The sequence below is a fragment of the Protomyctophum bolini genome (genome assembly GCF_963924005.1).
Source record: "Protomyctophum bolini genome assembly, chromosome: 15".
Taxonomy (NCBI): Eukaryota; Metazoa; Chordata; class Actinopteri; order Myctophiformes; family Myctophidae; genus Protomyctophum; species Protomyctophum bolini.
In genome coordinates, this window is record NC_137876.1 from 8,061,123 (window position 1) to 8,075,866 (window position 14,744).

Below are 14,744 nucleotides of genomic sequence, written 5' to 3' on the forward strand. Positions count from 1 at the left end.
GTATTATTTCCAAAAGGAACCAGTTAAATACATACAAATGAGGTAGGTGCACATATGTAAGAAATGAGCAAGCAGTGGTGAGTGAACCGGAATGGCTGTTGGACAAAGAGGCTACTACTGTGGGAAGGATGGTGAGAGGAGGCTAGAGAGGGCGGGAGAGAGAGAGAGAGAGAGAGAGAGCGCTAGAGCAGTCAACTGTAACAAGCCTACTATTTTCTCACAATAAGGGTAGACACTAGACTAGAGGAAGCTCAATGAAAAAGCCAAAAGCAAAAACTATTTTGGACCAAAAGCCCTTTTTTTCCTAACTTCCACACATCGTTTCCCTTCTATGTGAATAGTCTCTATAGACCTTTTCACACTTGACAACTAAACATTCTAAATGGGTCCATGTTTATTTCCTGTTGCAGTGTTTGTGAATATCAGTAGCGGACCCAAACTGCACCCTAGCAACGCAATTGCACCGACAAGGTACAGCCTGGTAGAGAAGGCTAGGTTGTGAGGCTGAGCCCTACAGTATTGCACTGTTGGGTGGAAACCTTGTAATCTCCAAAACTGTTACTTTTCAGAACATGGGACAGAGAGCCAATAGTTCCAATGGAACCAGTCACTGTAGTTATTATTTAGTCACAAGCTCTTGTCATTGGTTAAATATTTATAAAACCCACTTTCACTTTTTTTTAATAACAAAAATAGCATATCTACAAGCTCACAGTGCTTTGTGATGCGTTGTGAGCTTGTCGGCTATTTTGACCACGTTTTGCCTGTGACACTCTTTTACAACGGAGTAGGGCATTATGAATAAACTTAAAATATTGAAATATGGAGATACAAGGTGAAAATGTTGTCACCCTGTGGAACAGTGGAACTATATTCTTTGTTGCCAAGCAACCTTACACTGCATTGTTGGAGCCTGTTGATGGAGTCCTATTTTGAAATCTGCTCTATTTTGAGCCCTTTTTTATATCTTGGAATCTCAGTCACACAAGACTTTTCAAATTGCAAATGCTGCTTCATTCCCACGGTGGGCTTTACCAGATGGCGAGTTTGAAACATGACATATTTTGATCCTCACTCCTCAGTACAAAATGTTGGCTTTCATGAAAGTAGTACTTCTGAGATTGTTACTATTAAGCATTAATTCAAACAGTGCTGAAATTGATCTTTAAGCAAGGCGAAAACATCAATTTGGCGAAAGGTCAGCATTGGCTGCAATTACACCATGTCCAACCAACAATGGGAATTCAATTAGAACTGCTGGAGATTAAGAATTATTTCATCCATAAGGGCTGAAAGAAATCAATTCACAGCCAGCACAACATGATGGATGTTTATGCTCACTAAACATGGGTATGGATTTTCTTCTAAAGCAAATTAAATACAACAGGATAATAAAGTCACTGAAAAAAGACAAACTACTTTAGTGTTAAAACTGCAGTATTTATCCAGCATATACAGTAGCATACTACTCTTCTACATATCAGTACATTTCCAATGAATATTTGTCCAATATTAACAAATTCTTCCTGACATTTCCAACAAATGAGCACGGAAGTAGATGCTTACCATAACCTTGACAAACTCAAGGGCAATGGGCAGTGCAAAATGATGTCTTGTTGGATAATTGTGTCACATTTGTAGCTTGAGTGATGATCACAAAAAGCCTGAGGTTTGAAATTGCCTCACCGTCACCATTAAGACCAAGAGGCTTTTACAGTAATTATGCATCCTCTGAGGATTTGCTCCTGAATTCTTCATTATATCCTGACAGGCAGCACATCAACTAAAACCATCTCTTGGTCTCTTACCCCTTCAAGTGCATTCAAAATGTTGAAGTGTTATTCTGCAGCAAGAATGAACTATATCCACACTGCCACCTAATTATCTAGTATGCCTTTCCAGTATTCTGGAGAATTCTCCCCAGCGACAGTATGAGACTAGAGCCTAGAGAGGACAGCTCTATGTCACTGAGATAAATGGCCTAGTCCCAGTACATTTCCTCTCTGCCACTGATCTCTATAACTCGATTGTCAAACCCTAATAAAAAGGTGGATGGCTGGGAATCCTCCCCTACTGTTTATGGCTGTAGTAGTGTAACCTTTTATATATTTCTGGCAATTACTGCTGGAGTTCCACTGTAACACAATGTACAATATGGAATGCTCCAAATATTTAGTACCTATGATTGATACAAGATACAGGAGTTACAGTATTGTCCTCTACCGTGAATAAAATCACAACCGTGATCCCTTGAAATCCCATTTAGTTGAAAAAGACAGTGAAAAGACAGCCAAAACAAGCACATCTAAAACCAACTAGGCTGGGTGCCGGATCCAAATAGAGACATTACAAGAATAAAAAGACCCTAGCTATTTAGACGGATTACACAGTGTAGCTTTGTTAATGTCATCTTTCATAGCGTTAGTGTCAATATTCAAAGATATTCAAAGACTTACATCCAGTCAAAACCAATTAATTTGGCACATATGAGCCTTGTAGAATAATAACAATATTTATTATTATTAATAATAATACTGTATGTTAGTGAACAGAGAGACTGCAGATGCATAGAAGAGGCATGCGCTTTACTGCATGATATGTGGTATAGTGCCTACCCTGGGTCGGATTTGAACCAGCGTCACCATGCGAGAAGGACTGGACTATATAGCCATTTAACTGGTATGCACTCTTGACCACCAGGGTGGTAATTAGCCTATTGTGCCGAATATAAAACCACTATGACTATAAGACAACCCCCGTTTTTCATATATTATATTCAGCACAATAGGGTATTACATTAACCTGGACTATAGCCTCTCGAAAGTCACAGACCAGGATACATTCTATACAGTGCATTTGGAAACACCTCCGCCCTCTCAACCATATAAACCTGGATTCAACAGCCTGTACTGTGTGTTTTGTGGTGCAATTCCCATTGCTCTCTTGGGACAAGGCCTTTTCCTGTAACCAGCTGCTATAACATGAGCTCAATTGAGAGAAAAAAAGAGACATCTGGGATGATGGGTAAAACAACAGTGTAACTCCGCTATATTAATTTAATGTAACCCATGGTAACCGTTCAAACCGGCTGTATACTGTTGAGTTCTACAAAATCAATCAGTGTCTCTGCATTGTTATAAACCAAGCACAGACTCATTGACAGACCCATGTGGCTCCTCAAGTGGCTGTGGCTGTCAAATTGAAAATTCCCAGACTTTCCCAGATTGTTTTTTCTCCCCTCCTTTTATCCGGACATTGTCCACGACCCACATTGCCAAAGAGATGACTCTTTGGTGTGCCACACTACTAGTGCATGAAAGGTCAGCATCCACAAGGTCATTCTAATGGCGGGTTTAATCTATTTAATCATCAGAACTTCTGTCAGTTCCATACAGAGTCATGGTTTCAGACCAACACTGAACAGAGTGAACTAGTGAAGCCTTCAGCTTTCATGATTTAGCATGTGGAAATGCTAATAACTAAAATGCACGCCAAGTTGCTGCGCATGACAAACAAGAAGATAGACGTTTTTTTAGTTAATGTAGAAAAGAATGTCTAACACATTCATAGCCTACATCATCCACCAAATTATTTAAAAAATCACACCTGTGTGAACTGAGCGGTGCAACTATACATTTATTGTTATAGTTACTGTACTGTGCTCTGTACTGTAGTGTTGTGTACTGTGCTCTGTACTGTACGTTGATTACTTTTGGAGTTACCGTGTGGGGGTCCCCGGAACATCCAGACCCCCAGGAACACGCCCAGGGTGCCTGCCCTGTTCCAGCGATCCTCTCCGCGTCCAAAACTGTCGAGAAATGACAGAGTTACCGCATGATAAGGACACACATAGCTGCATAATGGAGTGGAGGCACCGCTCAAAAAGTAGTATCGTACCACCTCATTGAATGTTGGACAATTCAGTGTCAGCCTTGATGACTTGATTGTTAAAAAAAGAACGTCAATCTTATCATTCATCTGATTCTGTTTGTCTAATTGGAAATAAAGAGCAAACATTGCTGTTATGAATGTATATATCTGTATGAAACTGTTTTATTATTTATCATTTTTTTATATAAATGTACAAAGTACAATAGTAGCCTACTGCCTGCAAAATTGCTACCAGCTGCTGTAGGTGAATGTGACAATATTGATGTCCAACATGGGTTTAGCCACAGTCACAGACCTAGGCAAAATACAATTTGTCTTTAAACAACTGGATAATTGGATGTTGACGTTAAACAGCTATGAACAAACCAATGCAGCATGCAAAGTGGTGGACACATAATAGAGGCTGCAGGGGGGTGGGGTGGGAGAGCATGTGGGAGGGATGCACCCAAGCACATTTTAAGGAGACCCATTGCAAGTCTCATTCATTTACCTTAAAATATTATTGAGGGGTGGTAGAGCCCCTCCTATATTCAGCTATTAGTGTAGATTTTTGTGAGAAAAGTCAAGAGCGCAAATCTCCACCAGGAAGCATGCCCTCCCTCTGTCTTTGTCCGACAATGCTTTGGGGTTGTGTGCACTGTGCATTTAAGAAAAGGCACAGTGTAATACTAATGGGGAAAGGGATACTGTAAAATAAAGGTGAGTGCAACCAACCAGTATGGTGCAACCGGTTTTACAGAGTGATATGCATATGGAGACAACAGACAAGACAGACAGACAGACAGACAGACAGACAGACAGACAGACAGACAGACAGACAGACAGACAGACAGACAGACAGACAGACAGACAGACAAGAAAGACAGACAGACATTACATGCTTTGATACATCATTTGGCTTCTTTATCTAGAACGTTTTTGTATTTATATTTCCATTTTGATTGATTGATTTGGGTTACCACTTATATTGATTGAAAGATATTGACTTGGTCTTAAGCAACATATCATTGACTGTGGCTGGTCAGACTAAAATATCCTGATTGATGATTATAATGTACTTCTATAATTCCTCTAGGATTATAGACGAACCTAAGTGAATTAACCATTATGCCAGACAGTGCAAGCTCACTTAATGTGAGAGGGAAGTAAAACAAGAGTCATAACTTTCAGAGTAGTATTGTACTGTAATTGTAATGGCAAATCAACGTGTGTGCAACTCTACTTCTCGATGCATATCTCATTCAGCGGGGAAACCCAAACACAAAGGTACTTCCCGTAGTATCTTTAAAAAGAAAATCCATGTATTCCTGGGGGTAACGAGACTAAAAACACATGGGATATTGACTATATAAGGAGCGTATGGACCATGTTACTACAATGAGCTGGTAAACTAAATGTACATAAAACCTGGCAGTTATATGACTGAGTCATTCTTGTTTAACAATGATTGTATAAGGGCTATAGAACATGAGGAGCATGCAATGTATTTCAAGGCATGCAATGGTTCTAGGAGTAGAATTATGCTTTCCGGATGAATAAATAATCCAGAAACTAAAACGATGCTAAATAATTCAGAGCATTTATGTAATCTACACTCTTTGTAAGAACCAAATTGTATTCATTCACTAATGTATAAACAGTCTAAGAGATCACAGACTGTGGAGTGTGGACTGTTTTTATCCAGCAGACAGTTCTCAGTGCTCAAACCAAAATGTCTTTTAGGTTTATTGCGGTCATATTGCATGTGATGATGCATAATTTTGAGATTATCCCAGTCTACTGTAACTATAAATAATGTATTACACGCTTTCCCCACACTGCATATCAGATTGAACATGAAACAGACATGTAGAAGACAAGAGAGAACAACAGTCCTTCAAGGAGCGAGCACGCTACACTAGTACGTACACGCACACATAAGTCACGCACAGTCTCTCTCTCTCTCACACACACACACACACACACACACACACACACACACACACTCTCTCTCTCTCTCTCTCTCACACACCCCATTTCACAAGTTATTTTTTAGTTTAGCAAGACTTTAACTGAGCCAGGTGAACTAAAAGCGTGCACAGACGTCCTGTGTGAATGACGTGTCTTCAGAGTACTTGACACAGTAAAACATTTGTTACAGTGTACAATGGAAAGGTGTTTCTCCAGTGTGGGTACGCCGGTGTCTCTTCAGTCCATATGAGTCTTTGAAAGTCTCGTCACAATGTTTACAGATGTGTTTTTTCCTGTGATATTCAGGACGTCTGTGCACGCTGTATATGAAAGTATCCATATACTTGTATTGTCATGCATATGTCTGTTGTTCATGTTTTTATGGGACCCCCTGAAAAATGAGATTCTGCATCTCAAGGGGCTACCGGTATATCCCTTCAATAAAAATCTGAATCATTTTGAATTCTGGACTTTGAATAGTAACAGTTGCAGTATTGATACTTTTACAACTAAAAATGTGTACTTTTTCCACCACTGCACCTGAAACTAACAGAGAAGAGATGACTCAGATGAGCATACAGGTGATAGAATAACTGTTTTGCTGTGCAACCTTTGTAAATATGAATGTGAGAAGCAGAGCTCAGCAAAGGTGTGCTACTTTTAGATTAACATGTTCATCATTTAGCTGTATACTCTGTAACAACTGGTGGTGTTGGTGTGTGTGTTACAGGGGAGGGGATTCAAAACCATGTCATTTAAAATCCTCAGTAAAGTAGAGTGCATATATTTTCCATAATAGGGAAAAACGGGCTGATCCATTGTGTCTGGATGCCAGTTGGCGTATTGCTGCCCCCCACTGTTGGTCTCGGGTAGGCCTACTGCCCATTTTTTATAGTTAAGAGCAGGCTACTGTGTGACCTTCCAGACCTGTAAGAAGATAACATCCATCTAGGAGTGTAACGGTTAATCCATGTAATCAATTAAAAAATTATCGATCATCACTCATTTAATAAATGAAACGATTCATAATCGATCACTATTTCGGGCATGACATATACTGTAGTCATTTCTTTACAAGAATGTTATTACATGGAGACGAGAATAATGGAATGTGTGTTCCAGACAGTTATGAGTTCGGTTATTGCATCAGAATGATCTGGAAAACAGGAAAAAGATAGATTGATTGTAAATTATGAATTGCATTCGATCAGGTTGGCCTAAAATGGTGTAACAGTCCTGGCAGTGGCAGCAGACATGTTGGTATTAATAAAGATGATAAACTTCACATAGTTGCTCCTTCCCGTTTCTTTTTTATTTTGTTTGCTTGTTCCATGTTCCTTCATTTCTTCTTCTTTTTTCATTTATTTATTTTGTGTTATCGTTATCCTTGTAGACCAAGTGTTTGACTATACTCTGTTGCAGTTTGCATTTCTAATAAAGTATTCAATCAATCAAACTGAAACTCTTGTCACAATGTTTACAGTGCAAAGGTTTTTCTTCAGTGTGGCCACGTTGGTGTGTCTTAAGATTAACTAAGACTCTCAAACTCTCGTTACAATGTGTACAGCGGTAAATTCTTTCTCCAGTGTGGACAAACTGGTGTGTTATCAGAGAACTTGATGTGGTAAACCACTGGTTACACATTGTACAATGGAAAGGTTTTTCTCCAGTGTGGGTACGCTGGTGTATTTTTAGATTACTCATGAAATTGAAACCCTTGTCACAAAAGGGACAGTGGTAAGGGTTTTCTCTGGTGTGGACATGCTGGTGTGTCTTCAGTTGATACGACTGATGGAAACTCTCGTCACAATGCGTGCAGTGGAAAGGTTTTTCTCCAGTGTGGATACGCTGGTGTGTCTTCAGTGGATACGCCCGATTGAAACTCTTGTTACAATGTTTACAGCGGAAAGGTTTTTCTCCAGTGTGGATAAGCTGGTGATTTCTCAGCTCACCTGACGTAGTAAAACTCTTGTCACAGAGTTTACAGTGATAAGGTTTTTCTCCAGTGTGGATACGCTGGTGTGTCTTCAGAGTACTTGATGCAGTAAAACATTTGTTACACAGTGTACAATGGAAAGGTTTTTCTCCAGTGTGGGTACGCTGGTGTCTCTTCAGTCCATATGAGTCTTTGAAAGTCTTGTCACAATGTTTACAGATGTGTTTTTTTCCTGTGATATTCAGGACGTCTGTGCACGCTTTTAGTTCACCTGGCTCAGTTAAAGTCTTGCTAAACTGTTCATGACTGCAAGATCTCGGTTCCTCTGCGTCTCCTTGTCTCTTCCTAGTTATAGAGCTGGTGTTTGAAGCCGACTGACCTCCACTCGTCTCATCCCAATCATCACTGTCTTCAGTGACTTCAGTGTCAGATTCAACTTCAACTTCAGAGCCGTGTGAAGAGATGTCTTCATCCCCATCTTCACTTTTCACTGCTAGTAACATTGATCCAGCAGGCTCCTCTGGTCTTTGAGGTAGCTCCTCCTCTTCCTCTTTAATGTGTGGAGGCTCTAGTTCCTCCTGGAACAGACTGGGGCTTCGCTCCTGTTCAGGTGAAACCTCTTCTTTACACACAACCATGTGCAGGATGTCTAGGCAGAAACATAACATGATAATCAACATTGGATTCCTAAAATGTAAATCAATTTTCAACTTCTGTGTTCAATGTACAAAATTAGCTATTACCTACTAAGATTGAACTATTATGGTTACTAAGTAAGTAAGTTATTACACTACAGGAGGTTCTGGAAAATGAAGTTCTGACAAAAAGTGCCCATCGGCACAGGTCTCCACCAGGGCAGGTCAGGTTGTGGCCTCATGGTGGCGCTATAACAGGCCGTTGAGGAATATTTGGGGCAGAGGTTCATCGTTGGCATCCAGGGAGTGTGTGTGCAAAGTTTGGCATGGATCGGGCCAACAGTGCCGGAGATTAGCTGATAACGGACGGACGGAAGGACACACACACACACACACACACACACACACACGGACGGACGGAAGGACACACACACGGAAGGACACGCGGACATGCAAAACATACTCTCCCCCTAGGCCTTCGGCCTGGTGGAGACAATTACCTGTCGAAGAAAACCCTGTTTGGGATGTTTTGGACTTTAAGCCTACAGCCACTCTATCGACATTAAGGCTTGTCCCACTTATCCTGACAAGTAATACATCTTCATGGTCAAGCAGATTTAAAAGGTAGCGTGGCATTGGTCTGACTTCCCATTAGTCCGACCATTACTAACACTATACCAAACCCTAACCTAACCCTAGCCAGCTGCGTTTTTTAAAGGGACGGGTGACCTTCTGTTTTGATGTCCTCTGTTCTCACACCACACCGTCTTCCCGATATCATATCAGGCAAAGTTTGGTGTACTCCGCTGCCCACGCCAGGCGATTATAGCATTGGATGTTTACTGGCCAGGTGATATTGCATCTCGGATGTGCTCAAGGTATATTTCATCGATTCAAGTTACAAGTAACCTCATTATTCCCAAACACCACTTCTCTTTACGTGCTTCATTTTGTGTTTAGTTCTGGGGTTGTTTTGGGTGGAAGTCACGTGTGGGCGTGTGGCCTGCAGGTGGAGACTCAAAATAAAATGTTTTATTCATTTATCGCTTCACCATTAGCCGTTAGTGTTTATCGGTTACCAATTTCTTAACCCATTTTGGGCGGGAACCCCTTCTGGTGTTTCAAACATTACGTTATAATTTAGCTATTGAAAAATAGCAGATCTACAAGCTCATAGCGGGCCACCGAGTGGCGCGCTACGAGCTTGTAGGTCTGCTATTTAAGTATTAAAGTAGTATTAAGTAGTATAAGTAGTGAAAATGTGCCTCAAATCTTTGAATATATATTCTTTCAGAGTTTCAGTTTTTAACTCATATCTTTGATTCTGGGGAGGTCCCTGGAACAACATATTTTCAGATGGTGGTCGGCGGGCGGCATATTACATATAGTTTTTGGGGTTCTTGACATGAAATATTGATAACCACTGATATAGCAACATGAGGCTTTTCAGAAAAAAATACATTTTAAAGGCCAAAATGGGTTAACGGTTATCAGTTGGCCATCCCCAACCGGAACTACTTACTATTCACCAAAACCAGACTAGAACTCCCACCACAGGACTCAGGCAATCAATTAATACCTTTGCAACCACTATATTAAATGGTAATGTCATAAAGTATTTCATACAGCTTTAAATGCAAAATCTGAACTAAACCTTTAAATACTAAGCATATTCCACCTCATCCATTTTTTTGTAACTTTTAGTGCCTGCCTGGACAAGTGAATGGAAAATGTATTTGCCTGAAGGACAAGTGCCTCAAAAACATAAGCTCTGCTTATGGTGTTTCAAAAAGAGAATGTGCTTTTGGATATGGTAATGAGAATAAACCATGTTAAAAATTACAATATTTATATTTTAATTATGACTATATGCATATCAAGATATTATCATTGTCATGATAGTTTTGCAAAGATATCGTATAGTGAAAATATATATATATATATATTGTGGCAACAGAACCAAAAATAGTGAAAGAGAGAGAGCACATGAAATGTACCGAGATGTGGGTGGTCTTCAGGTTCCTCCTGTTTAATAGAAATGTCCCTGGAAGAGTCTGGAGAATTCATCTTCACCTGCAGTCTGGACTCCACACACTGGGCTGAAATGATGCGAATAATGACTTTGAGACATTGTTGTGTCAACAAGAATAACATTTGATTAATAATATTTGAAGACAGTAAAGGCAAAGCTAGTGGCCTATGCCTAACATATGAATGACTTGGGTTAAAGGATTGTGGGATTTAATATAAATAATAAATAAAGGTTTATTTTGTATCTACGTTTTTATTTGTATTTCTACAGGGCAGTATTGAATTGATACTTTTACTTAAATTAGAATATTGTGAGTAGTTCCACTCACTCACTCACTCACTGTCTTCAATCTCACCCCACGTTGCCAGAGGAACTTGAAGCCCTGGCTGCTCAAAGCTCTATCTGGGTTGTCCTCTTTGTGTCTGCCCCTCAACACGTCCCAACTGGGTTAAGAAAACGTCTGTTGTTCACTAGTACTGTCTGAACGGTCTCTATTCTAGGTTGTTCTTTAGCATTAGCCCACAAAATAAACATTCTTTGGACTTCCCGTTTCCACAACGTGCCAGCCTAATGTCACTCTTTACACGGACTGTGGAGAAAATGAAGACAACCTCAGACACAAGTTACACAGACAAAGGTTTGTGCTGAAATTATAACACTGCAGTACACAGAAGTTCTCTAGTCTCTTGAACATGTTCGTTCACTCCCTGCTCTGTTTTTGCTGGTTGGATAGTGTGTTTCAACCCGGATGAGAGGACGGACACGGTCCTCGTCCTTCTCTCTATCCTGTCCGTGTTGAGACACACACACACACACACACACACACACACACACACACACACACACACACACACGCACACACACAAAATCACACACGTGTGAACTGAGTGGTGCAATCCCCCCCCCCCCCCCCCCTCTCTCTCTCTCTCTCTCATTACACAGCACTACCCCTCCCTCTGTTTCTGCCGCCCCCTACTGGTATAAATCAGTAACATACTCAGGCTCATGTGCACAGGTACACACACACACACACACACACAGGTAGGTACATGGACATTGCTGATTGTAGGAGTGGTTGCACCACTCAAAAAACAGGAAATCATCATAAAAGGAGGTAAAACATATGCAGTGAGGGGAAGAGGTTGGGGGATTCCGATTTTACGGGGCCAGTTTAGAATTGCAGCCGTCCGTAGGTGCCCCTTGAGAGCGGTTTTGAAGGAGTCAAGGGATTCACATGTCTTAATGACGTAAAATCGGAATCCCCCAACCTCTTCCCCTCACTGCACATGTTTTTTCCCATTTTTCCTCCTTTTATGATGATTTCCTGTTAGGGCGTTCCACATTTTGGTGGCATAGGAGCAACATTAATTTAGTCCCTCGTTTGTGCCGAATCTGGGTTGCACATGGTTTGTTGAACTCCCTCTGGCTATACAATCTTGATGATATAGCCTAATTTAAATAATTACAACTTTCTTTAACTGCAGTTATTTTATTATAGGAAATACAGGATACAGAACACTGCGGTAATAAGCATAATGAATAATGAGTACAAATTCAATATAACAGCCAGATTACCAGTAAGACGCTTGAGGTCGAGAAGCGACCTAGCCCTAAAGGGCACAAGCGATATATGGAGCGTGTCTTGAGTGTACAGGGTTTGATGAGGTCAGATCAACATATGGAATGTCAGAACAGGTCAGCTCCATATAAGGAGATCTAAGGGTGGCAGCGTCTTGAGTGTACAGGGTTTGAGGAGGGCCCAGGTAGGGCCGGGCCTTAATTTCCGGGCCTGTTGAGAACCGGCCGGCTGCTGGGCGCGGCTGCACAAATAATTTTGGGGCAGGCCCGTCTAGAGTTTAAATGGACAGGTATCAGTCAAAAGGGAGACACCGAAGAGGAAGGATTCTGGTTCTGACATAATATCCATATACTAATAGTGTTGACATCAGGAATCTCCATATATGGGCCTAATTGCGACAGCAGATCGCATTTAATATGATATGATTATAATCCCTGATTTACTATCATCTGATCTAACGGATTCAACTTGAAGTACACTATAGTCACGTTTGATCAGAATCATTAAAAGCTAGAAAAGTCAGTCAGTTGCTGTTCTGCCTTGGTATATACAATATACCAAGAACTATTTGCACATGTACATTTGATTTGATGATGCTATAATGACAATACTGCACTTTTTAGTATTCTTAAAACAGTTATTCAAATATATTTTTCATACACCCAAATGGCATAAAACACAATCTTCAAAGAAACAACAGGATATGTCCATGTCCATAACAAAGAACAATTAAAGATAAGACTATGCACATTTGATTTGAATGTGCTCTTGAATCTTATTTCTCTCACTGGATTTTGCATTTCAATATTTTTTACTTTTCTTTTCTATCATTATTCTACTGTTATTGTCTATGCTGCTGCATTGTTTGAAGGAAGCAAAGCTAAAATAAGTTTTACTCTTATGTACCTGTACACAAGATGTAACAATAAAGTACAATCTTGAACTTTGCCTCTTAACGATTTATCAAAGTGATAAATCAGGGACTCTCTCCAATTTGGTTCAGTATATCTTGGATAGTTTTAAACTCCATTGACTGCTACGCCGGCTGTGTCTAGAGACCTGCGGATGGCGGATTTAGCAGCGGGCAACTGCAGTTTAATAATTATTATTAATGAATATTGGATAAATCGCGGGTGAAATAATGCGGAAAATAAATGAATGGCATCTATCGGCTTATTATTATTATTAACACAAAATATCGGCAAGCATGTGTCTCTCAAGACAGACTCTGTTTTTCCTTTATTTGCCGATGGGATTCTCAGATGCGACTCAGTAATTCTACCAGTTGGCCATGCACCTCCCGGTTCACTCCTCTTATCCCCCACTGGCCGTAGCCACAGTAGTCTGGTCAGGTGACAGAGGTTAATTACTCCGTGGTGGGAAATACATATTCCCGATAAAGTAGTTTTAGACCAAATAGTTTTATGAGATGAATTATTTTATACATTTGAGTTTGTTTTTCGATGTCTTTCTTTCTTTGGTTGGTTTATTTATTTATTTTTGTCTTTTTCCAGTCAGCAATGTGTATGTTTGCATTCAAATTTCAGCACTTAAAGAATATTTAGCAATATTATACGGCTATAATGCTTGCATGAGCAAATTTTCAATTATTACTATAGCGAATACAACTCATTATTATTTTACACTACAAAATAAGTTTCTTTTGCGCTGTAGCACGCTCAGTGGTGGCTGCAGGGACGGGGAGGCGCTGGTTTTTTCTTCTCCGTTTGCCAGAGTCTGGATTATTAAATTGTACCATAACATTGTATTTTGTTGAGTGAATTGTACTGAAAACCAACTTCTCCGAGGTTCCATTCAAAGGGGTTTCTCAGAGTTTGGTGCTATATTAAAGTGACAGTGCAGATGCAGACATTTTATTGAGTAATATTTAAAAGGTATTTATCATATACTTTTTCCATCAATTTGGATATCTATTGTGTGGTGTGCTTTTGCCTGTGTCTTTAATTGTCGTTGCCGTTGATTGATTGATTGAAATATTTGCCTATAATTTGCATGCTTGTCTACTTTCTTTTGCAAAGAATGTATGTCATAATAGTTCCAACATGGAGGCGATTTGCTCAGGTGCATGTTTAGGTGTCTAAAGTGTGTGTGACATTGCTTGCACACCTCTATATATTGGTCAACTATTGTGGCAGCTATTGTGTGGTGTGCTTGTGCCTGTGTCTGTAATTGCCGTTGTCTATAATTTGCATGCTTGTCTACTTTTTTTTGCAAAGAATGTGTGTCATAATAGGTCCAACATGGAGGCGATTTGCCCAGGTGCATGTTTAGGTGTCTAAAGGGTTTGTGACATTGATTGCACACCTCTAGAATAGGTTCATTGTGTTTGGATTCCAAAGAATGTATGTAGCTCTGACACGGAGGCGATTGGCTCAGGTGCTTGTTTAGGTGTAAAAAGCGTTTGTGACATCCCTTGCACACCTCTCGACTAGATTGATGTTGGGAAACTATTGGGACATCTAGTGTGTGTTGTGCTTTTGCCTGTGTCTGTAATTGCTGTTGTTTAAAAGTTGTCACCTGTTGACATTCACTAGATCGAATCAAACTTGGCCTTGGCATTATTGGCCTTGGCTTTTTTGCACTGGTATCCTGCATTTTAATGTTATGGGCACAATTAAGATGACTGTAAGATCTAGGTTCCTCTGCGTCTCCTTGGTTCTTCCTAGTTATAGAGCCGGTGTTTGAAGCAGAGTCAGCCGA

General features: G+C 40.2%; 1 protein-coding gene across 2 annotated transcripts in view; it reads right to left on the reverse strand.

Annotated features, from left to right (window-relative positions):
• Positions 1–6,580: 6,580 nt before the first annotated feature.
• Positions 6,581–14,744, reverse strand: part of LOC308330158 (uncharacterized protein) — a 30,077-nt gene continuing 21,913 nt past the window's right edge. For both annotated transcript variants that reach the window (XM_080784887.1, XM_080784888.1), the window contains 2 exons: positions 10,410–10,511; positions 6,581–8,426 (listed from right to left, as the gene is read on the reverse strand). In XM_080784887.1, coding sequence (XP_080641013.1) covers positions 7,285–8,426; positions 10,410–10,511 — 1,244 coding nt within the window. In that variant the 3' untranslated portion in view covers positions 6,581–7,284. The remainder of the gene's footprint in view (positions 8,427–10,409; positions 10,512–14,744) is intronic.